Source organism: Hibiscus syriacus, unplaced genomic scaffold, assembly GCF_006381635.1.
Source record: "Hibiscus syriacus cultivar Baekdansim isolate YM2019G1 unplaced genomic scaffold, ASM638163v2 tig00110596_pilon, whole genome shotgun sequence".
Lineage (NCBI taxonomy): Eukaryota > Viridiplantae > Streptophyta > Magnoliopsida > Malvales > Malvaceae > Hibiscus > Hibiscus syriacus.
The window spans coordinates 84702-112327 of NW_024062794.1; the positions used below are offsets into that span (position 1 = coordinate 84702).

The 27626-nt window shown below is 37.2% G+C and overlaps 1 protein-coding gene and 2 pseudogenes across 4 annotated transcripts in view; all 3 read right to left on the reverse strand.

Annotated features, from left to right (window-relative positions):
* Positions 1–442: 442 nt before the first annotated feature.
* On the reverse strand, positions 443–10869 carry LOC120133750 (annotated as a pseudogene).
* Positions 10870–11306: 437 nt separating this feature from the next.
* Positions 11307–12344, reverse strand: LOC120133755 (annotated as a pseudogene).
* A 3279-nt stretch (positions 12345–15623) lies between these two features.
* LOC120133753 (mediator of RNA polymerase II transcription subunit 13-like) overlaps positions 15624–27626 on the reverse strand; it is a 32698-nt gene continuing 20695 nt past the window's right edge. For 2 of the 4 annotated variants that reach the window (XM_039150272.1, XM_039150274.1), the window contains 9 exons: positions 22685–24052; positions 22193–22460; positions 21964–22111; positions 21134–21221; positions 20949–21027; positions 19950–20245; positions 17857–18958; positions 17197–17565; positions 15624–16513 (listed from right to left, as the gene is read on the reverse strand). In XM_039150272.1, coding sequence (XP_039006203.1) covers positions 15915–16513; positions 17197–17565; positions 17857–18958; positions 19950–20245; positions 20949–21027; positions 21134–21221; positions 21964–22111; positions 22193–22460; positions 22685–24052 — 4317 coding nt within the window. In that variant the 3' untranslated portion in view covers positions 15624–15914. The remainder of the gene's footprint in view (positions 16514–17196; positions 17566–17856; positions 18959–19949; positions 20246–20948; positions 21028–21133; positions 21222–21963; positions 22112–22192; positions 22461–22684; positions 24053–27626) is intronic. The other 2 variants (XM_039150273.1, XM_039150275.1) reach the window with 1 other exon arrangement.

The window sequence follows — 27626 nt, forward strand, 5'->3', positions numbered from 1 at the left end:
AAGTGTCTCGCTCCATGGCTCCAAAAAGGATAGTGACCTTTCAAGTCGTTGAATGATTGGGCTGAGAAGAACCTTTTGGTGCTCCTAATGCCAGTTGAGAGTAGTTGGCAACCGAGTGACTTTCTATTTGTACCTTAGTCACAAGGATTCCATTATCAAGGGAAAGCTTCAAAGAGCTCTTGGATGATTATTTTATCGTGTTCGTCGGTGATATGATCACAGACAAAGTTCCTCCAGCTTACCATACAATGTTGAATACTTTAGATGGTGTTTGGGATGAAGCCAGTGCTAGCCTTACTACTTGGGGGATCTGAACTAATGACTGTATTGCTGAAGAAAATAGGTTTGGTGACCGCTGGTTCAGATTCAGACATTTTGATGGTGCCAACTTTGTTGATCACTGCAAAAGAACCTCGAGGAATAGCAGAATAGAAGGAAAGGAGACAAATAACATATAAATAAATAAATTAGAACCTTCACTTGCAAATTGAGATATTTTACATATATAATATACACACACACACACAACTACTATCCACCTCTCCTAACCAGTCGTTACAATGAAACACGAGGTTGACATGTTCTATCCCTCCCCGCTGTTAAGTGCTAATCAACATCCAACATGTATAGTAAAAATATAGTCAAACATTTTGGTTGAAACAAAACAATTAGTACCGTGGGCTCAGCACCAGAACAAGAAGGCATTTTCCTATGGAAAGGGATCAGAAATCTGATTTCAAGAGCTTCAATCGAGGCTTTATACTGATGTCATCAAAGGGTTTCCCTTGTTCTACATGTATGTAATCTTTTGTCTTAAGAACCTGTAGATTTATGATACCAAGATACGAAGGGGATAACTTTACATTAATCTCTATGATTATATGTGCAGAAATTCTGCTCATTACTGTAGATGATAATTTGTGCTTTTAGTAGACATACCAATGTTTCGAAAAACATTCTTGATGCTTCTTTACTTGTTTTTTGAGCCAGTAGACTGTTCATAGAAAGCGCATTACGTCCATGTGCAGCTTCATCCTCAAATAAATTCTGAAGATACTTGGCAACAGCCCTGGAAGAAAGGTATCAGAATACATCTCAGTGAGAGCTAGCCTCTTTCCAGTTATGAAGGTATAAGAAATTATTTTCACAAGGAGAGCTAGATTAATGTTGAAATTAATGAAAAAAGGTAGAAAACAGCTAAATCAATGACTACAGAGCCTGCAGACCTGGTACGAGAAGACCATCCACTATTTTCAAGAAGACGACTTTCATCACAGCATGGCATGCCATTATCATCATCCTCACCTAGCTCTTCATCGTCTACATTCAGAAATTCTGAAAAGGAAGATAAAATAAATATTTAGGAATCAAAATTATCCCCCAAAAAAAATATTTAGCAATCAAATGGTCCTATCAAGATTGACTAAGTTGAGAGGAGAGAGGTCATAGCAACGAATGGTCCAAACCCTAACCACAGTCCACTATGCCTGAAATTTTCACAATTAATATAAAATTTATGTATCCAAATTGTAATTCATTTTACTTAAAATATATATATATATTCAAGAAATGACCATTAACACTGAATTGTAGAAGCAAAAGAAGGCAATACGATTAAACCTGTATCATTTCCAACAGAAATATCCTCAAATTCCTGCACCCACAAGACCAAATAGTCATTTAGGGGACCCCCAACGACTTAAATAAAATAAGAAAGGCTACCACAAAAACAAATTCCATTGGCAACACGATAATATAAAAATAGCACAATAACTGAACATGTTAACGTGAATACAAAGTTGAGGGATGGGATAAGCATCAGAACTTGTAATGCCAACCATGCTTTATGAATAGAAAAAAGTTAAATATTCAAATTAAATTAAAAAATATTTAGAAAAATATTTCCTCAAGTACAAAATATTTTCAATGAATTACCGTCAACCATGCTTTATAGAATAGAAAAAGGTTAAATATCCAACGTACATTAAAATATATTTTCTGTTCTAATGTTAAGCACCCTTTGAATTTACACAAGGATATAAATTGCCAACAGTTAGGAAAAAGTTAGGAACACATTCTGTAGATAAACACAAGGCTGTAACACGCATTAAATAACTTACAGCTTGATTATCCACAAGGGAGGTCATTTCATCATTGACTGCATCAATTTCCTGAAAGGATGTGGTGTCTCCCTTATCTAATGAAGCATTTGTCAGAACCACATCAACCTTTTCCGAATATGTAGAATCCACTTTACATTCTTCAATATCCTTGCAGATTGGATCCTTATCATCATGATCCGAGAATGTACTCTCATCTACTACATTAACCATATCATTTTCAGTTTCACATGCATTTTGAGCATCATTCACAGACTCGTCAGCTTGTATGGTGGCAAGTGAATTGGTCCCAATTTCAATACGTGCACAGCAGCTTGCTATACCGACATCAACTGATGTACTGGCTTTACTTCCTTCCAACAAAAGTTCAGTACCAAGATTAGTAGGGGATGACACCCCAAACTCATTTACAACAGAGTGAGTTGATGCATTAGCATCTTCAAAATTATCTCTGTCAATTTCCATCTCCATGATCTGGTCTAAAGGTTCATGTTGCAAAAGTTGAAGTACATCATCTACAGCATTTCTATTCTGTTGAGCATTCAAATCACTATGTTCACCCTGCCGCTTATCTGTTTGAAAAGTAGTGCCAACAGATTGTGCTTGCTCATTGTTTCCATGAATTAAAGGCAAAGAGCTCCTTTCAATTCCACCTTCTTCAGCTGTATTAGGTCTGACAGAGCACCTGAATCCTTAGATACTTCATTTGATGCATGCTCTTCATCACCTTCACAAATCCTGATACGGCTTAGATCATATGGTTCATTGTGCAAACCTGCCAAGTTACTTGACACACCTGAAAGGCACACCATTTGTTAGCAACTAACGAACTTCTAATCAAAATGTTAAAATACTAAATTAATGAGACAGAATTATTTCAAACGAACAATAAAATCAACAGAAAGATGCACAACCATTAAGACAGGTCACAGTCAAATCTTAGTCCATACAATTTTAAAACTTTTTACATTCATACAAATGACGTCAATGCCAAAACTGAACTCCACATCTAGAAAATGCTCCATAGAAACTAGTGTACAAATTAATAGGTAAAACACATGTCGTAGCAGGGTAGTCTTGTTCTCAACGAGGATGTCCCAGGTAACGACTTACAAATATCTAAAAGTTACAACTTTTTTCAGTGAAAGCAAATCAAATTAAGCAAGGCCTTCAGGAGATATAGTACAGTTGTATCAATAAATTTTCCTGTTGAGCAACATATAGGGTGGGTTTACACACAGCGATATTATTCTCAGCAACATATGGAGATATAGTACAGTTGTATCAATAAATTTTCATTGTTCCATATGCCAAAACGCCCAAACTATTAAATTAGGTTCATTGCAATTAATGGAGAAGTTGGACTTCTTTCCTTTTATTTCATTTACCCAACAAAATCATGCAGATATATTGAATTCTCAGCACTTCGATCTCACCAGTAAGTATAGATTCACTAAAGATTTCATCTCCCAAGAATTGTCTCAGAATCAATGAAATTTCAGGGCGAGTGCAAGGTGCTTTCTTCCGTATACGACGTATATCTTCAGTATTGACCAATTGCTGACGTATTGTACTTGATAGAAAAGCAAAGGCAAATTTATCAGTACTTAACTACTAGATCCAAAACTTAAAAATGCATAATTAAAAAAAGGGGGATAGAGAGAGATAAAGAGCGAGAGAAACTGTTCTAGATTCCCAATAAATATCATTCAATAATATTTCCTAATGTACCATGCTGATTGGAATAAACACAAATCGATCATAACTAAAGTAAATTATTGCATTGTAAACCACAAATTCATACTAAAAAGATTATTATAATCTATAGAAATCACTAGGTACAACATGTCAAGTCCCTTTCGTAAAATTTGTTGACAACAGAAGAAAACAAAAATGTGCCTCAGAGAAGATAACACTTTAATCAACATCAAATGATGAAAAGGTTGCAAAAGAAAACATGGACAGGTAGAAGCTTTCAAGTAAATGAGTTTCATCATATGAATTTTAATTTATAAAATCAAAGAGAGTGGTGAGCTCATATAAAACAAACCATGTTGTATATGTGGAAAATTGCCAAGATTAGCAAAACTATCAAGATAAGGAATTTTAGTTTATCCTGAATTATATTTTCTAATTGTAATTTACGTATATTTTATGATTACATTTTATCTTCTTAAGAAGACAAAATAAGCTTTTTTACGAGAAAAAGATTAGGAAAAGATACCTAGTTGTATTCTACTACTGTAATTTTCAGCCTATTTAAAACACGCTGCCTTCTTCTTTTCAGTAAGCAATTAGAACAAATTCTCTACTCTTTCTGCACGCGGCATCTCTCTTTCTTATTGCTTAAAATTCTACAGTATAACTGTGCAAAAAGAATAATATATTTGAATTTTCAAAGTTCAAATTCATTTGAGAAGAGAGTAACCATCAGAACATCAATTAGTGCGATTGAGAAAGGAATAAGGAGCAATAATAACACGTTAATAACTTACTCCCCATATAAAACCATAGTATCATCCATAAGAACTTTTCTCTTGGTGGCGCTAGGTTTTGTTGAAGCTCTTGCACGCTTCAATGATGCAACTTCAAATGAAGGAGTTGGTTTCATTTTGAAAACTGAAGATCTTCTCCCACCTGAAGCAATGAAAATGTCATTTATAAAGAGAATCTTATGAAGAACACCCTAACAATCCATGCTATTCTAGTAAATCAATAGAAGGCAGATAATAGTTCATTTAGAGAAAAAATGCTGCTACCTAAAATAGATGACAAGAAGTCATCATCATCAGGAACTGATTCTGCCGTTCTCCGGGATTGAAGCCTTCCAAATGATTCGACTGAATTTATACTCTCTACAGTAAGTGTGCTTTCAGTTATACTTCGCTTTTTCCCTGAGATGAGTTTGGTGCCATCATCAATTTCATCATTCCCTGCTAGGAATTCTTTGTCTGGAGCAGACTCAGCCAGCAAATCACATGGTTTATCAAGTGGTTCTGCTGGTGCAGAAAGTAACTTTTCGGGTGCAGGCAAGTCAGACATAGCACAACTATTTGAATTTTCCAACTGATCGCCACAAAAGGCAGGTTCTAACATCTGAGTTTGGCCTGCACAGAACGTAGTTAATACGAAACAATGTAAAATGAAGTCATTATGATTAGAAAAAAAAATTGTCATACATAATATTAAAAAGATCACCAATCTATGTAAGATAACATGTATGAGACTTGTCAAACAAACCTTGCACCTCAATGGAAGCTCCAATTGAGTGAACTTCTCCTTCCCTTTGAGACAGATCCATGGAGTTTTGCTCGGCAGCAGTGGAATTATCGCTCCCAAGAAATTGAACAGATGAGACCTCTTCATGAATACCAGGTTCTTTAAGAATTTTGGAGACATTTGGTTCCTGACAAGCTTGAGCTTCACCATCAATAATTGTTGGCCTGTTGGGCGATTCCACTGGACAAGAAGGATTTGATGATATTGCTTTGGCAGATGACTCTTCCAAATTATTCTCAGTTCCAGCATCATTCCTAGATTCATATTTATGTGATGCTTGCTCATTCTCCAAATTGTCATCTGATGCCGGCACACAGGTACTACATGAACATGTTTTTCGAGCAGGTTCATCCAAATCAAAGGTGACGTTGGAGCAGCTAGGAGATTCTGCACATTCCCTATCAGTTCTATCCATTGAATGCATACCACCATTGTGCATATCTTCCACCCTATCCAAACCATCAGGTCCTCTTATAGTCCCCACAGCAGATGTGTACTCCACAGAAACATCGTCAGGGAGAGAACTTCCTTGTGGTTTAGTTTGTTCTTTCTCCATGTCTGCAATATGGCAGTCTTTCTCAGGAGGCATAAAAACTATAGCATCATGGTTTAGTTCATTTTGCAATGACTGATCCCTGGGATTGTTATCTCCATTGGGAAGATTTGATTTATTAGAAGCATTTTCTGCAGACTTAGAATCGGGCAATTCGGTAAGATTGTCATGTTCTGGTTCTGCATGATCACCAGCAGCCAGTGCCTCATTATCACCAGACAACTTTGACACTTTGACTAATCCAGGAGAACTCGGATCCTGTTTATACACAACAAATTCAGAATTTGCAGCGAGATCTTCTTCCTAACACCAAGCATAACATATTTATCAAGGCAAGTTGGACAATAAACAGCAAGAACATGAATTGTTTCTACAAGATAGAGAGAAGTTAGATTAAATTAAAAGGAAATTGAGATTTCTGTTATGTTGAATATAAAATGAACCTGATCCCCACGACAATCCATAGGCACAGCTTCTGAGTTACTTGGGTCTTGCTTTTGTGGTACATCTGAACCTTGAAGATCCAACCTAAAATGTCAGATAAAAGCAAGCAATAAAATTCAAAACTGTCAAAACATTTGCATAAATAAACTAGTGAAACTAATGATTGGTTAACAATTGGCTGTGTTTTGCAATCAAACCATGAGAGGAATCAAACAACCGCACTTTAAAAATGAATAAAAGAAAAATAAGATAAATAAAGTACATACAAGGCATAAGCATTAATATGCAACAAGATCAAATAAAGAATAAAGTGCACGTAGGTATGCGTTTGAATGTTTCTGTGTGAAGCTTACACTGACACTCCAGCATGTCCGGATGCTTCAACCCTATCAAGGACAAGCTCCTGCTTAAGACAAGAATTTTCAGTAGACGATTAGCATAAGTGGAAAATAGCACCAAGAAAAAGAAAAATCGGTTCAATCAATTAATAAAGACCAGCTAAATACCACAACCCCAAGATATCAACTTTGAAGGACCATGAATCAAACCATCCATTCAGCAATTTAAAGGTACTGCAGACAGAAGGATCCATGGAAGCATATTTCATCTTTAAAAAACTAAATGGTTAGGGTTTCTGTAGTTAACCACCAATGAAATAGTCAGTAAAATGACCCACTTGATCCGCATCCCTAAAAGATCATAAGCATATTTATGCTTGTACTTAGGGTAAGTATATACATTCAGCTATATTATGATGACATCATTGCAGCATCTACTCTCACAGTCACAGCATTGTTAATATACAAAACCATTTGTTCTTTTGTCCCTCTTCTTTGCTAAAGCATATTCCCGTCGTCATGTTTATTTTTGTAACAAGCCCACACATTTTATTCTTAATATTCTTTTTTAATCTCTAGTTCAGTAGTTTTATTTTGCATCACCTTTAAATTGATTAGTGAACGGTTTCATTCATGGTCCTTGAAAGTTGATATTATTGTGGATGATTTGAAGAATCAACCGTGGGTGATTGTAAACTACTGCCAAACTAATCATCAAATGATGGGGAGGAAAGAATGATAGATTACCTCATCAAGCAGACCAATCTGAGAAGTGTCACCATCACCAAACCGCTCTGAAAGCATTCAAAATGAAGGATTTTAGATTTACTAGTATTTTGCTAACCAAATGTAGCTAAATCTAGAATATCAGATTCAAAAGCAGTACTCACCATCCAATCCAAATTGTGACGTAGAGAAAACAACCCCATCCCTGGTATCTTGAAGCGTAATCTGCTCTCTTGAGCTAACGTGATGATCAACATAGTTACTGCAAAGAAAGCTACATGTTAATAAACACATAATACTTTCATAGATACCTTATGAAAATATTCAATGTGTATCTCACATTACCAAAGCAGTAGACAAGCATCAAGAGGTCAATATTACCGAAGGCAACCTAAGATGTAAACATTAGGAACTAACCCCTGAAATATCTCATTATCAGGCAGTTCAAAGTCATCAAGATCAAAAGTCTCCGGCAAAGTGATTGAGTGGTAGGGCGCTGTTGATTCTTCTGGTGGCAAATCAACTGCAGTGGAGCGAAAAGCCTGCTTTATCTTAAGCAAGGCTTCACTGCAATCATCAAAAAGGTAATTCACCTTTCTAGAATATATCCTCACCACTCCAAGAAGAAGATGGCTTGACAAACGTAGAGCAATTGGTACATCAGGAAACATAATAGAATCTGCTCAATGCCATATAACATTAAATAAATAAATAAATGAGTAAAATTATAGAGAGGAAAAGGCAACCAAAAAAAAACTAGGCTCCCATCCTCAATAACAAGGTTAGCTGCGTTTTTTCCCCTGCTAACAAGGGAAAGCTCCTACATTATTAAAAATTTCAAAAGCAATAAATAGAGTTGCCGACGTCCCCTCCATATATGTTCAACAGGGTCATGAAAAGGAAAAGACGTACAAGGGCTTTAAAAAAACAAACTCGTACATGGATAAGAATGAAAAGCAGGATGTTATGAGCTTTCAAAAATTATCTGATATAAATACGAAAGGAACTTCTGAAATGAAAATTTCAGTTTTTTTTTTTTATAGGAATGAAAGGCCTCGTTAAAAACCCCCTTCTTAATTTAAAGACCTTGAAGAAAGGTCGTTAATCATAGGAAGGAGGAAAAGGGTGCCTTGGAACTTTTATTAATATTGAAAGTTACATAAAAGTTAAAAATAACACTAAATTGCTTGACATAAGACTTAAACACTCCTCCCAACATAAAAACCTACACACTTAGTCAAGAAAACCACAAATAGACCCTTACAATCAACCTATCCCTTTCTTTGCTAAGCTATCTGCCTCTCCATTACACTCCCTTGGAATCAACCTTACTGAATGAACCTTTTCACAGATAAGACTCGAAATCTGATAAACAATAGGCGAGAAAAAAATAGGTGCCAGAGCCGGGGACTGAATCCATTCCACTGCAGACGAGCAATCACTTTCAACGATCAACCTACCAACTGAAGCCCACCGAGAAGACAGAAAAATATCCATGCCTCTTTTTATAGCTTTTAATTCAGCAAGTGGGGGGATTGCTTGACCAATACTCTCTGAGAAAATCAAAAGAGTGCAACCATTCCAATCTCTTAATTAGCCTCCGATACCTCCACCCGAATCGTTCTGCCTAACAGCAAACTATTCCGATAATCACACTACCCCACATACCTATACAGAGTTCACTATAACCCAAGTGATTAATGTATCTAATAGTACGTTCATGCCATCAGGCTTGAGGAATTTCATGCTAATCTAGTACTTATAATTGGATAATTATTTTGGAGCACTAGCAGTGGATTTTTTTAACTCTCCATTACCACTTTACTTGATAATAATCCTTTATAATTTTTAACTCACAAATACCACTTCTACTAATAACCATTTCATGGTCAGGACCGTTTTGATTTCATCAAACTGTTAGAAATACCTGATAAACATAGAACTCTTCATGCATGACCAATACTAGTACCAATGGTTGGTTAAACGAATATGAACTTACAAATCATGGAAAATAAATGAGCATATGTTACTAATCAAATAAGGAAGGTTTAACTAAATACTTATTTATTTCCTTAAAAAGACTTGTATGAATAAACATACAAGTAGAGAGATAAAGGGTCTGTTTGATACGCTTATTTTATTTTCCGGAAAATGTTTTCATAATTTTAAAGTGTTTGATTCAAGAAAATATGTGAAAAGTCAACGGAAAATTTGAAACTCTTTTCCGTGAAATGACTGCTCGGTTTTTTTTTTTTTTTTGTAAGCCATTTTACGCAACTTTTCTTCTTTTAGTTTCATGCATTCACAGCATAAAATCATCATGCTCTTTTCACTTTCACCGGCACCGGCAACACTATCATCCTCTTTCACAAGCGATAGCACTGGTGACCGCAACACCATCATCCTCTCTCAACGGCGATGGCACCTCACCTGATCAGAGACCGGCACCAGCACTTTCACTTTTGTAATTTCTTCTTTCTGTTTTGGGTTTTGATTGTGATTCGATTTTTGTATGCCGTTGGTCGTGTTAGATTTTAGAGACTAAGAAAGGCCTCGTTCTGCTGGCTTGGGGACTTGGGCGATGGATTTAGTTAATGATTTGGGGCCAGAAGGACTTGCGCTGATGATGGGTTCATGAATATTTCTCAACCAGCCGAAAATATTTTCTAAAAAAAATATTATTTTACTTTCAGGAAATCATTTTCTGAAGGGAAAGAAAATTGAAGAATCAAACGGACTCAAGGATTGTAAACTTCAATTCCAAACAAAACAAGTAAAATGAAAATAGAAAGTACTAACCGACAGATACACCGATATCGGTATCAGCCACCTGATTCTTTCGAAGCTTCCTCTCCAGATGAGCTGCTATCCATATCGTACCCAATGGCCCTTTCTTCGCCAATATAAACTGTGAATAAAACATTTCTCTCCCAATTCAATACCTATTATTTGAAGCTTAAAACTATGCCCCTACTTAAATTAAACCCGAAAATGGGCAACTTCAAGTTCTCAGTACAAATTCAACAAGCTCACAGTAAATCCCCCTAAATTTCCAAAATTGTCCAGCTTAACCCCTTAACTTTCCACTATCAGCTCTACGTGAATGAACAAAAGAAGCCATAAATTTCAATAGAAAGAACGGAACCCTAATTACTACCGATCCACACAAAAACCACTAAAACAACCCCACAAAACTCTGTAACCCACAAAACGTTCTCCATTTCAGCTTAATTAACAGAACCGCCACAGGGGAGAAGTTCAAAACATCGAACCATAAGAATCGATAAATAACTCCCAACTCAGGATTCGATGGGTAAACCCTAGCCCTCGAAGAAACGAAGTCGTTGAGAGAAAAAACTAGAGGTGTGTGATTGAGTTGGGATAGAAAATAGATTGAAGACAACAGCGAGTGTGATCGGACAGAGTCGAGGTAAAGCGAAGAGGAGTTCTTTAAGAAAGGAACAAGAGCGCTGATTTAGTTGATGTGATGTAATAATAGATAGTAAAGAGATTAGGTTTTAGAAGATAAAGTAGGCTAAGTAGGCCGCGCTTACTCATTTTTGTTTGGTTAATTTTGTATTCAAATTCTTAAATAATAAAAATGGATAAATTACATTGGTGACCATTAAACTATTATTATTTTTTATTTTGACCATCAATGTTTCAATTTAATCAATCATACCACTAATCGTTAATACTTAATGGAAATGATGACTGTGCAATTAAAAAATTGATATAATTATACATTTGGTCATCAATACTTACATATTTTATAAATTTAATATTGATTTTATTTTTAATAAAATTAACCATCCATTCAAAGGTGTCATGTTTCGGAAAACACAATTATAGAGAAATGTCCCATGGAGGATTCAAACTAGGGACTTTGAGTGTCCCTGGGCACGGCTCAGTCAATGCGGCACACCATCCAATTTTTATTTGTTTCTGCATATGATAAAATATTCCGGAAAGCAAAACCCATATGTAAAATGTTGAAGCTGCCCCCACTGTTTGGATTGTATTCTGATATCCTCGAACCCATTGGTACCCTTCAACAAAAACAGCCACTGGAAACATATAAAACAGAGAGATTATACTGATCCAACCATAAAGATTCAATCCGTTCACTTCCTTGAAGTTCTGCAAACTTTTCTTGGAATAAATGTTTCTCAACATAAATCCGACATTGATGATCAAAGCACCCCATAAGCCTAGGAGATTAAAGGAAACTTCAGTTGCTGCAGCTAAGGAACATCCCGGAACAATGGGGAAAACAACGAGGGTATGTATCACCGAGGAAAGAAGAAAAAGCAACGGAAAACGCGGGCTCGATGATTTGGTAACATGACTGACTTTGGAGAACGATACACAAGCTGAGATGTGTCCTGTTGTGTGAAACAATGCGGGTCCGAGGAGTGCGATAATGAAAGGCTTTATGATTCGCTGCAACTTTAAAGACCAGAGAACCAACATCCAAATAGAACTGGCAAAGAGTTGAAAAGAAGCCATTAGAATGGGAAGACATTCAACGCTTTCTTATTGTAAATGTTGAAGACAATGTTCTGAAAGTACCCTAAACCGAACGCGAGTGCGAGCTGTAAAGTTTTAGCCTTTGACTTAGCTGTGGCGGCTTCAACAGATTCAGCTTCTAGTTTCGGTTCGGATGATGCAACTGCTTTGGGAACATGGGATCCTAGTTTCCTAGATGGGTTTTCAAGGAATGAGCTGTTTTGGTGGTTAAAGCTTGGATCTTTCTCAAAGGAAGCCATGGATTTTGTTGGAGTCGCAGAGTTTGGATCTGTTGAGAAAAACGGGAGTGTGAGTAAAGTTATGAGGGATTTGGATCCTTTTTATGGGATGATATTGATGAGTGGATTTAAACATCTGTACTCCAGGAGACACAATTCAAAAGATTCTCTGCAAGAAGGAAGGATAGATATTTTCAGTGGCAACCTCTTGGTTTGGATCTTAAAGGGTCCCTTTTTATGGGATGATATTGATGAGTGGATTTAGAGAAAGCGGCAGGAGAGATTCAAAGTAAACATCTGTACTCCAGGAGACGCAATTCAAAAGATTATCTACAAGAAGGAAGGAAGGATAGATATTTTCAGTGCCAACCTCTTGGTTTGGATCTTAAAGGGTCCCTTTTTGGTTCATAATCTTTTATATATGTATCCTTTTGTTTAGGCATGGCAAACGGGCGGGTCGGGTGCGGATACCCCCTCTCCCATCCCCATACCCACCTAATATTTTTTAATCCACCACCCGTCCACCATCTATGGTGGGTACAAATTTTCAAATTCACACCCGCCCACGCAGATACATTTTCAAATCTATCCCCACACCCACTACCCACTAGCGACATACCTATCTAGACCCGCCTGATAGAAAACTAATAGGATGTTGGAGTTGATTCTCAGACAGTTCGTGATGAGGTAGCAGCGCATGCTTCAATTTGTCAGAGGAGTAGCTCTACGAATGTTATGGAGACAGATTGTAGGGAGCATACAGTCGCAAAGCTGGATTGTTGTGTTGCTTTCGATGTTAATGCTCATAGTGCGCCTAATATGGGTTTTGAGGGGCTAAAGAACATGGAAACTGATGCTTTTGATGTTAATGATTATAGTACGATTAATTTGTGTTTGGATGGGCAACATGAGCTAAAGAACATGGAAAGTGACGTGGTTAGTGGGATTATGAGTTTAATCAAAGAGCCGAATATTTCTCTAATTAAAGATCAGATTAGAGACTAAATATTTTAATATTTGGATAAATTATATGTTATATATTTCATATTAACATTTATAAATTAGTCTCTAAAATTACACCTAAATTCATAATGGTCCAAAATTTAATATATTTAGCTGGGTGGATGGATGTGGGGCGGGGCGGATGCGGGGCGGATGCGGGGCGGGTAATGTCTCAAACTCATTACCCGCCCACCACCCACGACGGGTACCACTTTATAAATCCACACTTGCCCCTACCCGCTAAATTTATACCCATTCGGAAAAATCTAAAACAAAATATATAAATAATTTTGCAATCAAACAGTAATAGAATACTGTATTTCAGTTCTTCAAGTGTGCCCACATGATCTCTTGTTCGAATCCCCTAGGCAACATTTTTCAAATATTAAAATTAATTTAAAATCTCTCTAATCATGTAGTGACATGTGGCACGTTCGGATTGGAGGGTTACTTTTTAAATTAAATTAAAATTAGAACTAAATTGATAGAATATATAAGTATTGAGAACCAAATATAAAATTATGTCAAATTTATTAACTGTCACATCACTAAATGTTAACGAATAATGACCTTATTGAAGTATTTAAATAGTAGAGTAGTCTATTTAATAAAATCGAAACTTCAATGGTCAAAATGAAAGCGAAAAATAATTTAGGGGTCGCCATGTAATTTACCCTTATAAAATCTAGTAGTTTTATTTTTAAAGAATATATAAAAAATACTTTCATGGTTAGAGCATTATTAATATTTTTTTAATTGAATTAGTACTTGATTCACTCGAAACTTTTAGATGACTTAATACACAACATAATAAAGATTTTATACTAATATATATAAAAATTTATAGTCGTAATTTTAATTTTTCTCTAAAGTAATTCTCTAGTTTTCTTTCGATCGCCTCTTTTATTCTTATTTTATTTTTCTTTTTGTTTAATTTTCTTATGATTTAGATCTAAATAATCTATTTTTTTTCTTTTCGCATAATCTTAAAGCGTTAATTTTGTTTGTTTTTACGACATGTTTGTCTTTCTACTTTTATGACAATTTTTTTATCATTATGATAATTTAACATTTCATGTTACATTCATCACGACGCTCATTAACTACAATTTTCTCTCGCTTGAGAGAACCTAATATCACTTAGCTTAATTTTTATGTGCGGTATTGGTGATCCAGGCTTAGCTGAGATTCGTGTTTTTAGTAGGGATGGCAATGGGTCGGGTCGGGTCGGGTTTTTGGGCCACCCGACCCGACCCGAGAAGAAAGGGTTTTCACCCGTGACCCGACCCGACCCGACGAAATTAAGGTTTCACCCGACCCGACCCGAATATATGACTTAGAAACCCGACCCGACCCGACCCGAAATAATAATAAAAAAAAATTTATTCAATGAAAACAGTGACTTAATTGAAAAAAATTATATATGGAGGGACATTATTGTAATTATCCCTAAATATATAGGATAAAATTATATATATTTCGGTCGGGTCGGGTCGGATTTTTTTCACCCTAAACCCGACCCGACCCGACCCGAACAGTACATTAAAAAAAAAACCCCGACCCGACCCGACCCGAACCCAAAATTTTTTTAAAAAATCTGACCCGATCGGGTCGGGTCGAAACCCGTCGGATTCGGGTTGAGTTGCCATCCCTAGTTTTTAGTGCTGCTATATCATTGACCTTTGATAACAAATAGAAGAATGTACAATTTGAATTCGATTGTGCTCTTTTGGTGAACAAGCTGCTCATGATGATGAAGATTTATCTACACTGACTTGTCATCTTCAACTAGCAAATGAACATTTTCAAGGCTTGTCATAGATTTTATGTTTCTTTTATTCAACGATCTTGTAATTCTGTAACAGATGTTTTGGTCAAAGGAGCTTGTATTTCATTGTCTTCGCTATTTTTTTTACTCGGTACGATGCACGATTTATTTAATTTATGCAGTTAGACACTCTTTTCCCCTAATAGGCTTAACACCCTATGTTGATTAGGAGAGATTTTAATAAAATTCATTTTCCTTAAAAAAATTGTTTAATTTTAAATGAAGGGGAAGAAAAAGCATACCATAAATGTCTATTGTCAGCTGCACTAATACCACAATCCCGGAGATTAGAAGTACAAAAGAATGGAATAAGAGTTTTGTCCTGCGAACAAGTCGCTCGCTGGTAACTCACGGTCATCATGTTTTATGGTTTGAGATACTTGGTGGGTCAACTTTGGAAGCTTATTCGAGGTAGTAATAATAATTTCAGAAACATTGATTAAAGGTCATTTGCTTCTAGCTCCACTATTCGAATTTGAGCTCCAAGTTCACGTGGAACTAGAACTTCCACTGAGAACTCCCTAGCATGAAGTGTTGAATTATAAAAAGAAATAAGCAGCAAAATAGAACATTAGGACACCAAAGTGCTGAAATTTCCTACACCTATAGCATGTTGCAATATTTCCAATTACAGTCTAATAACATTCGACCTATGCTAGTTTACATTCTCTTTCATTGTAACTGACGCATCTCCCTAGGTTATTTTCTCCTTCCCTTCTTTTCTGGGGACCAATTTGTGAGCTGGAATCATACAAGCAGACTGCATACATCTTACATGATATACTTTTTAGTTTTTACAGTGGGTGAGGTATGGACACAGACCAACTATGCATCAAATGATGGTGCATTGTTTTTGTTATTTCCTAAACTTGGGACTTATCGGGCTTCCGAATAGAGCTCTTTCTCTGCGAAATGAAGCAATCTTCTGAGTCTCAAAACCATATCAGTGTGAAACGGCAGTGCAGTTCGGCGATCTAAAAATCCAGGACTAACTGTCATCCATGACAGAGCATGAAGCTCTGCTGCAATAGATGCCAAAATCAAATGATTATCAACTTCAAAGTCTCTAGTTTCAGAGCTCGGTGTCCTTCTTGCCTGCTTTGCAATTCCTCTGATTACTTTATCTTGGGCAACCTTATTACCTCCATAATAATCAATGAGACTGACAGAAAGAACTGAAGGCCATTCCTCTTTTGGGTAATTTCTGCAGTCTTTCCTCATAGACGGTACTGCCTTTGAAACTACAAAACCAGTTGAAAGAGGAATCGCAGAGCCCTTGCTGTGAAGAAGATGAGCAAGCGGTGGTGACTCCGCAGTTAGACATATTGGCAGTTGAAGAGGTGTTGGAGGTAGGAACCTCATGCTGGGCGATGGGATTAGCATGTATGAAGCAGATGTTGAACCAAGAGATTTGACAGGAGTGAACCCTTCTATGTAGCCCGACTGACCCGGACCACTGCCACTATGAGTTCCTGGTACATGATGAAATGGTCTTAGTAAATACAGGAATTATTAACAAATAATACATAATTACAAATAGATCTCATTCACTTTTCTTAAATGTAAAAGTGAAAACAAAGAAATGACTTCATGGTTAGTTCCTGGAAGAAAAGTCAACAGGCTCAGCATGACCCCGACTCTAAAGCCTACTAGTTTTCATAGAGCCAGATCAGGATCCATCCCTCTGAACGGTGGGACCCAATGAGATAGCATTATTCTCTAGTAAAGTTGTTGGGTGCCACTAGGTCTAGTGCCCATCCAGTTGAACCGCACTATAGTGTGGGACGAAAGGGCAAACATCCATCTCCCTTCTTTTAACAATCTTTCCCTCTTTCAAGCCTCGTTCTTTTCCTATTTTTTTATCCCCATTATTTGCCTAGAAGTAGGAGTTAGTCAATAAAGGGTAGGTACAATCCTGCCAGCTCTTGCATCAGCACAGATGATTTAGTATTAACAGTTGACAGTTTTACTGGATTGCAAAGTGCACAACAGTAAGAGACTGGTGAATAAGACAGGTCCTCCCCCCCCCCCACTCCTCAAATTATAATTTAACCAAACGATTCTATGTAGTCGTGTTGTGAAAGGGAAATAAAAAACATTAAAGCACCATTTACAGTATGAAAAAGAGCATTAACCAAAAGGGTGACTGATAGCTCACCAGGAGACACTGAATCTGCTTGCAACACTAGATGTAAAGAATGGTCAACTGAAACTGAAACAAAACTGATACTCTGCACCCACTGAAGTAATCCCCTAGAGCTGTCAACTAATGTTCGTCCACTCAAAAGCTGCTTTCTTGCAGCAGATTGTCCTAAACCACCTTTCATAAAGCTAGCCTTTGTGTGCGAACTGTACAGTGGACTAGGTGGGGAAGGCAATGTTCTCTCTTGAACCAAACTCATCTCTTGCTGATCCAATGAAGTTCCATTTGTGCTAGCAGGCGTGCCATCAGGAACAGATCTGCGCAACTGAAGAGGCCACTTCTTCACCTCAGATCCACCAACTGAATAGATGGCTTTTTGCCACTCTTCAGTCACAATGCAAAAACAAAAACAGTATTAATGCCAAGCAAACAGAAGAAACAAAATAGTGAACTTTAGCGTATTAGCATACAGCATCCTTAGAGGCTTGTGACTAATAGGCTAAAAATATTATAATTGCAAGTACAAAAACAACATACAAAAAGCAGCAGAATTATCAAATTCAGAAGTAAAATATGCATAACATGGCATATTAAGTCAACGATATTGAACAAGGTAGTCTGAATTGCTAGAGGAAAAGATAAAATAAAAATTAACAAGGAACCAAACTGATGTACCAAGGTATTCAAGCTCATAGAAACTTCCAATGCATGTGATCACAAAGTCTCTGGGCTTGACAACACCAGTATCGGATGAAGCACATGTCTGAAGTATTTGACAGCCTTGCTGCAGAACTTGTACAAAAAGGCACTGTAGACCTTTTGTGTCCTGTCTACTACTAATTCCACCAAAAGGGAATATGTTGCAGTCCAGTAATTCCCCCCTTGCATCTGTCCAGATGCACACCAGCCACCGCCAATCTTCTGTCCATCCATAGCAACAGTGTAAGCTTGGGGTCTTTTGGTCACTAGAATCAAGACCATCAGACTCCAACCCAGCAAGCTGAGAGCCTGAGGTAGGATCAGTACTTCCTACTGAATTTGCAGTCCGCATAAAGCCACCGCTACTTTCATCCGAGATTATCTTTGAAGTTTCAGAGGTTGAATTACCAAAAGAAGTAGGTGAAACTCCATGCTCCAAAGAACCGGACTCTGCAAGAATAAAAAGTGGCTCAAACATGTAACGAACTTCATCGGGATAGATGAAATCCCCATTTCTATTTGGGTCACAACTTAGTCCTCCTGTCCTTGTTTGCCATGAATTTTCCCAAGCACCACCCCTCAAGCTGGAATCAATTTCACCCTCTCTAGGAATAGAAGACCCCGAGATTCGAGAACCTACAGAATCCTTCCACATTGCTGGAATAGATGTCACAGGAGTTAAGACAGAATGAGATCTACTAGATAATGATGATGACAAGGCTAGATCATTCATGGATCCTCGTGAAATTCGCCGAGCTTTGTTGTATACAGTGAAAGCCATCTCCTTAAGAATGACAAGTTCATTAAAAGATGGACTTGTAACCCTAAAAATGGCATCCACTGTTACAATCTGAAGAACCACTTTTGGAACACTAAACCCAGAAACTACAGGAATATTTGATACTGATGTTTCATCCGCAGCTGCTGAGCTGCTTAATGCCTTCCCCACCTGACCGTGCAGCAGTGATCTCCTATCCCTATCCGAAGGCAGAATATTTGATCCAACAGCAATAGAAGATTCAATGACAGTTTTTAGGACTGCTGTAGGCTCGGGGAAGGGGCAAACCACATATATTACCTAAATACAAGAAACCAATACAATAGGTAATGGCAACATGGTTTGGTCACATTAGCAATATTAAAAAAGTTTATGAGGCAATCTAAAAATGGAATGTTTAAATCACAGAGGGTCATGCACCACATCAAGAACTCTTCTAAAGAGCTAATTTCATATTTAACTAAACAAATTATCATAATTTATGTATTACAGGGTGAGATAGCAATGGAATATAATAAAATTCCTCGAAACTATAACTCTCTCTCTCTCTCTCTCTGAAAACTTAACTTCTATCTTAGGTGCACTACAGAGGTAGATAATGCGGAAATTTATGTTGTACCCTTAAATCGTAAGAAGCTACTCGATCTTTTTTTAATGAGAAAATTTATAATACTAGGGGAAAACAAGTGAAAACATTGCAGGTAAAATATTTTTTTAGGTATGATGCTTTTCAAATATGAAAATATACCAAATGAAAGTGTATTCTAAATCCTCCAACTTGCTAATAATGATATAAATAACTTAAACATAATTGAATGCCATAAAAATGTCAATAAAAGTAAAATTCAATAACATGAAGGAGCTTGCGCATTACATGTACCATCAAGTAAAGGGCAACCAGACTATGGTCTAGCCTAGACACCATAAGCTCTAAAATAGCAAGGAATACAAAAAAAAGACATAGTTACAGTGGATAAACAGTATGTATCTTTTCAGAAAAAAAATCATGCACTTTGCAAAGTAGAACTAATATTGATATTGATCTTGACAATCAGAAAAACATAAACCCAAAGATAATACACATATGTATCATTTAAGGAAACTGAATTATTGTGCCTAGAATAATGAAATTCTCGTTCATTTCTCATAATTAATAAATTGGTGGAAAGAAGAGAGCAGATTTTTTGTTTCCCCTCTGAGGAGCGGTAAATATGGTCATCCATCATCAAACAAAGAACATGTCGAGAGAGAACCATTTCCATAAAAGACATACAAGGAACATCATACTTACCATGCAAGGGCTGTTTATTCCTTCCTTCTGGTTTGTGAACAAAAATTGGCCAATTTTCAGAGCTTTAAGAGCCTTAGAAAGAGATTTGAGATAGCAGGTCAAGTCCCAACCATTTGACAGAGAGAGAAAGAAATCACTTATCGATCCCAGTAGAGATGCATTACTACTTTCTATCTTCATTGATTGGGGGCAATCAAGTAGGACAAAACCAGAAGAGAACCATTTTCCCGAATCAATCTCCATCTGGTTTCCCAAACTCCGAGGTGAGTGAGTTCCCAGTTTGCATGTCTCATATACTGAGAAAAAAATAAACAATAAGATAAAACTATCAAATAACCATGCTTTCACTTCACAAATATAAAATGATAACTAGAACAGAAAACAAGCTGTATTGATAATTAACGTCTATATTTTCACTAGCATTAATTGGATGAAAGTTACAGGGAACTCATAGGGTGTCTGCCCCATTTACCATTGCCATAAACCAGAGTTTTGAGCGAACCCAGCCTTTGCAAGTTGTGAAAAGTCAATAATATTTAAAGACAAAGATGAGCAAACAATGAAGACATCCTTGTTAAAAGATAAATCTATTTAGATCAAAGGACAGGGAGATTCAGCTCATCTAAGGAGAAAAGGATCAAACATCTGGGAAAAGTAAACACAGCTCCAAAACTTTTCATTTCTTCCAATCAAGAATTACGATATTCTGCTTACGAAAAGTACTGAAAGAAACATATAACCTTTTCTTTCTCACAGGAATGCATCAAAAGTACATTACTCCAGCTAAAGTGAATTACTATGAGATTATGCTTCCTTACATACTCTCCGTGGATTGACAGAACTGTACTAAAAGAAACATATGACCTTTTCTTTCTCATTTGGTATGCATCAAAAATACAATACTCTACCTAAATAGAATTATTGAGCAATAACCTTCATATTCAATTGAAAGAATTCAAACTCAAGAAAACAAATAATGCATCAAAATCTCATACTCACCAATTCCTAGTTGTTGAAAAAAATCAGCAGCAGCAGAAGTAAGGGGATCAATATCGGGGCATATAACAGAATAATTTATCTGCAAGCAAAAAGTTCAGATTATGAACAGAAAGCAGTTTCTAAAATCAGATCAGCTCAATAAATAGTCTTCTTTTCAACTGCAGCAAGCATGCAAAGAATCTTACAGGTTTTGGTAGAGCATATGGTTCAAGCGGAGCCTTTTCCCACAGCTGCAAAGAGTTTCCTGAAGTTTTAAGCCAATCATCCTGGTACCTACAAATCATCATTTGTACTTACCTGATCGAATGTCATAATAAAACGAGAGCAAACTGCAAAGACTGACTAATGTATCAACTTCATTTTAAATATGGCCTGCTTGGCTCACATGTATACCCAACATTCATCATCACATGCAACAACTGTCCAAACTATCAATTGCAAGTCATGTCATGCTATGCATGTAATTGACATTATAAAACAGTAAGTTATATATCTTGACAATTCAGTTGATCTACTCTAATCTTAACTGATATTTTATTGTCATAAATTACAGCACTGTTTTTTTTTTGGCAGTGAAATCCTTAACTTTCCCTTTCCTGTTTAGAAAATAAAATTTCATGCACCTCCAGAAGCAAAGTTACCACCTCTCTATAAACTAACTATCCTGCAACTCATGAATGGGAGATAGGTGAAGATACCAAGGAGTCAACGACCAATATTCTCTGTCCTTTCATGGTCTATTAACAAGTACTCAGTATTTTTTGTCTTCTCTTTACTTTTTATTTTATCTTATACAAGTTTATACCAATAGGTTATATTTATACGTCTATTAAAAATTGGAAATCAAATAATGAACTTTTCAGAGTGAGTCTAATGACTGAGTTACACACTTTCTAGTAGCAATGCAAGGGATCCCCAGAATTGCCGAAATTTTATATCTATTTTTTTAGGCCATTTACCATTGACTTGAGAAAACTTGCAGTTGTATGTGAAATAACAAATGGAGGACACATACCCAACAAGAATTGCAGGTGATGGGAGAACAAAAAGGGTTGGTCTTAGCCGACTGCATTGTTGTTGCTCTAACTCAGAACCGGAAGTTTCTTGATTCAATCTCCTTTGGCTGGTCTCATCAACTTTACCTCCATCTATTGCACCAATAACTGCATCAATGAGGAAAACCCATTTGCCATGTCAAGTTTCTTCAAGACTCCCACAAATATTGTAGTAGCATGTAAACATACCTTTATGGAAAGATGATCCACCAACAGAAGTTTGCGATGGACTCATTGCTTCTCCCACAGAGAGAGTTACGGTACTTGAAGAGTCTCGGCATTCACTTATATTGGACTCTGTGGATGATGCATCAGCAGAAGCTCCAACATCACCTGATTGACTGCGACCTTTGCACCAGTCAGTGACAGACAAAGGACCATCCAAACTGCCAAATGCTGATTTTAAGGCTGACTTGATGTCAGAATGCAGTAAACTGATCACCGAAGAAGCATGAATCTGAAAGAAAATATTCTTCGCATGAGACTCATTATATGATAAAATGTCAAAGTTCTCTGGTCCCCTAAATCCACACACACAGGGTTCGACAATGGAATGTAACAGACTTCAAAATTATTTGACTTGATAACTATCAGCAAGATCTCAGGGGATTCACTCCTAAGTGTTATAGGATCCATAGAAATTAGTGTAATTAGAAATCTGGAATATAAAGAGAAGCTTACATTAGCAGAAAGTGGATCTATTAACTCCACACCAGCAATGTCCAGGGAATGACAAGAAGCCAAAGTTCCTCCACAACCTGCATGAACCATAGAAGGCCCACAACAAAATCCTCGCCTCCAATGCTCTTGTAATGCAAGCCAACTGTAAGGACACTCGCCACCATCAGCATCCAACGGCAAATCAACAAAGGAAGTAGCTTGCTGGACCAATAATGGAATGCCATCAAGAAATTCATGAAGCGGTTGACTTTGCCCGTAAGATAGCATACTTTCCTCATTAAACAAATTATGGGTTAATGATGGACTAGCTTCAATACTTGGAGTAGCAAGCTTTGAAACTTTCGGAGCTCCATCAGTGCGCCATACACCTACAGGAGCATTAAGATGCCCATCTAGCATTACTCCATCAATATCACCAGCACTTTTGAAAGGTATACATTCTTTCTTGTTCACCTCATACCGGCTAGATAGATTGTCTGTCATGGTACTAGGTTCATCAGGAAGCTGGTTTAAAACAGAACTGGTAGTAGGCCTACTCAAATTAATAGTTGCAGGACTAGTGGGAGACAATAGTATGTGTCGCATCCTTAACATCGAAACTTGGAACATAGCACATTCCACTTCAGTTCCGAGCACGGTCCTCATAGATAGAAGGATACGCTCCCCACCAAAAATGCCTTGTGACATTTTCCTGCCAGCAGAATTATCTGGATTGATTGAATAAAAATTACCAAACTGAGATGTTCCTGGCATCTCATTTGTAGCATTGCTATCATTATGCGTGAGCAACCTCCTACCAAATCTCTCTTCCCTTGTTTCCACATGAGTATAATATTTCTTCAGTTGGAGCATGGCATTGGAATCGAGCCCCCCAGGGTGAGCCTTCAGATTCATAGGCATGCCAGTCTTCTCATCCAATCCACCAAAGCAAGGAAAAGAGGGTGATGTTGCAGCGTATTTGTAATTATTTTGGCTTGAATTAGAACTCTCCGTTTTACGAGACTTTGGGAGATAAGGGTTTCTGAAAATTGATGAGGAATCACTTGCAGGAGTTTCTACTGCACCATATTCAACTGCAAACGTCATCAGTGCTTCAGCTTTCATTAAATGATCAAACTCTCCAGTGGAAGAAGCTGGAGTTTGGTTTGATGGACCAGATGTCACAGCACTGTTTGTGAACTCTTGACTTTTGCTTAAAAATTCTTCTGTGGAAACTGGAAGAGGTGGATTAAAGTTATCAAAGGAAGGAAGACCTGCAGGCAAAAGCATCTGATCTGAAGTATCCATTGCCCCAACCGGACTGTTTCCTATGTCTCCACAATCTGAAGTACCAAACATAATAGCCGATGACTCTGTATTTCCTGGGGGCTTCAGAAATGAAAGACCATAATGAGATCAATTAAAGCTTAATCATGTCGAGGCAAAGAATGTACAAATGACAAGACTAAATACTAAATGCAGGCCAATACCAGCTGTAACTTCATATACATAGCAAAGAAAGAGGTGATAAGAAAAGAAATACATTCATAAAGTTCACTGAAAAAGAACATTCCATTCTATCCAGTTCATATGCACAGTTTGAAGGCTTGAACCAAACCGCTCAACAAATGTATATGAATTCCACATACACCATTTAAAAACTTCCCTTCTCTGAACAAAGTGTGCATTTCGATGGGAGATTTTGAAATGAAGACATTTTTTATGAATCAGCTCAAAAAACAAAAGTTACAATTTGTCGAGAATATATAAATTAAATATTAGATAGGATCAGTTTTAATTAGATAGAATCAGTTTTTATTCTATTAGTTATTAGATAGGATCATTTTTAATTAGATAGAATCAGTCTTTTATTCTATTAGTTATTAGATAGGGTCATTTTTAATTAGATAGAATCATTTTTATTCTGTTGCTAATTTTATGCATCTTTTTATGTAAAGTTGTTACATTGTAAACTCTATTTAAGTCAGCCATATTCAGTAGAAATAAACACGATTTATTCGGAACAAGTTTTTTCCGTCTTTATGGTGTCAGAGCCAAAAATGGCCAAACCCTACGATGATACCTCTGGTATCGACTCTATGAGTTCTACTCGCTCGCCTTCAATCACCCTAAACACTGAATCCTTCCAAAACATATCCATCACTTCTCACAAGTTGAATGGAAATAATTTCTTACAGTGGTCACAATCTGTGAAACTGTTTATTCGTGGCCGTGGAAAATTCGGCTATCTCTCAGGTACCACTACGAAACCTGCCGAAGAAGATGAAGAATCTGAAAGATGGGAGGCAGAAAACTCGATGATTATGTCTTGGCTCATAAATTCCATGGATCCGAGTGTAGGGAGAACTTATCTCTTCCTACCTACTGCTCATGACATTTGGAATGCTGTGAACGAGACCTATTCTGATCTCGGGAACGCAGGACAATGGTTTGAACTAAAAACTCGGTTATGGAGGCTAAAACAAGGAGAAAAAACTGTCACTCAATACTACATTGAACTCAAGACCTTGTGGCAAGAGGTTGACATGTTCAGCGACTACGAATGGAGTTGTGCTAAGGACAGGGCTCTATTCCAGAAGATGGTGGAAAAAGAACGCGTCTTCGAATTCCTTGTTGGCCTTAACAAGGAATTGGATGAAGTCAGAGGGCGCATTCTTGGTCGTGAACCACTACCAAACACAAGAGAAGTCTTCTCCGAAGTCAGACGAGAGGAGAGCCGGCGGACAGTCATGCTTGGAGGCCACTCACCAAATCCCACCGAGTCTTCTGCCTTGTTCTCGGGTCAGCCACCACGTCGCAACGATCGTCGGAACGACAGAGATTGGCCAATCTGCGAGCACTGCAACAAGCCGGGACACACTAAAGCCAAGTGTTGAAAGCTACACGGGAAGCCAGCCGAGAATTTTTCAGCCAATCGAAATTCTCGTAATGCAAAGGGATTCCATGCCTCATCTGAAGATGCTTCTGAAGAGCCGAAACCTGCCTCAGAACTGTCTGCCTTCAGCAAAGAACAACTAGAGCAATTGTATCAACTAATGAGTTCTCATTCCATATCCAACACTCCTAACCCATCATCTTATATTGCCTCTTCATCATTAGCCCAGAAAGGTACATATCCTACAGCTTTCATAGCCGGTTCTAAATCAAACCCTTGGATCATAGATTCAGGGGCAACAGATCACATGACCGGTAATTCCTCCATATTCTCATCTTATTTTCCTTTATCTGGTAATCTGAAGGTAAAAATTGTTGATGGCTCCCTAACCTCTATAGCTGGAAAAGGCTCTATCATTATTTCTCCATCTCTCACATTACTAAATGTCCTACATGTCCCAAAGCTCTCTTGCAATCTCATCTCTGTTAATCGTATTATTCATGATTGCAAATGCATTGCTACAATAACATTTGCTGGATTTGAATTTCAGGACCCTTGTTCGAGGAAGATGATTGGCAATGCTAAGGAGGTTGATTGACTCTATCACTTGGTCACGGACAATCCTTCAGATAAACAAGTTCAGAAACCGAGATGCTTTACTACCTTGTCTTGTGAGAATGAAATAATGTTGTGGCATTATAGGTTAGGCCATCCTAGTTTTAATTAGTTGAAATATTTGTTTCCAAATCTTTTCAAAAAAAAAGGACGGTTTTTCTTTTCAGTGTGAAGCTTGTGAATTGGCAAAACATCATAGATTTGTTTATCCATCTTTAAAGTATATGCCATCAAAACCTTTTTCTCTTGTGCATAATGATATTTGGGGCCCTTCACGAGTAAAAACAGCCTCAGGATCTAGATGGTTCATCACATTCATTGATGATCACACTAGAGTCACGTGGATTTATTTACTAAAAGAAAAATCCGAGGCAGCAAGTGTTTTCAAAAATTTTCACTCACTGATCAATACTCAGTTTCAAGCAAATATTCAAGTTCTTAGAACCGATAATGGTCGAGAATATTTTAATGCAATCTTAGGTGATTTTTTGAAACAAAAAGGAATTATTCATCACAGTTCTTGCGTTGATACTCCCCAACAAAATGGAGTTGCTGAAAGAAAAAATAGGCATTTATTAGAGGTGACTAGGGCTTTACTGTTTGCTATGAATGTTCCTAATCGTTTTTGGAATGAAGCACTCTTAACAGCGTCTTATTTGATAAATCGAATGCCTACAAGAGTTCTTAATTATATTACTCCTTTGCAAGCTCTAAAGAATATGTTTCCTAAAAATAGATCTTTCACTGATTTAACACCTAAAATTTTTGGTTGCATTGCTTTTGTTCATATACACGGCCAAAATAGAGGAAAACTCGATCCCCGAGCACATAAATGCATATTTCTAGGTTTTTCACCAACACAAAAAGGGTATAAATGCTTTGATCCTAAATCTGGGAAGTATTATGTGAGTATGGATGTCACGTTTTTTGAAAAACAACCTTTTTTTGACAAAAACTCTCTTCCGGGGGAGAATGACTCTGAAATGAGTTTTTGGAAACAAACATCCTTGCCAAAATCGGTTGTAAATAGCTCAGTAGAACCAATTCATATTTCCGTAACTAATCCTAGGATTTCACAACCTATAAATTCACAACCTTGTGAGACTCAGGTAGAAACCAACTTGGAACCACCTACTGAACTTCGTGTTTATTCTAGACAGATGACTCGACCAAGTAATGTTCCACCGGCCCCCAAGGTATGCCAACCATCGGACTCGACTATGGTCCAAGGTACGACTTCTCTTTCTCCTATTTCTTCTCCAAATTTAGAGCCTTCTACAGAATTCTTTGAACCCATAGCCTTGCGCAAAGGTGTTAGATCATGTCCCACAAAACATCCAATATCCAATTTCTTATCTTATAATAAACTCTCTTCAGATTTCAAAGCTTTTTCCACCAGGATTATGGATGATGCACTACCTAAGTCGATACATGAAGCTCTAGAAGTTCCGA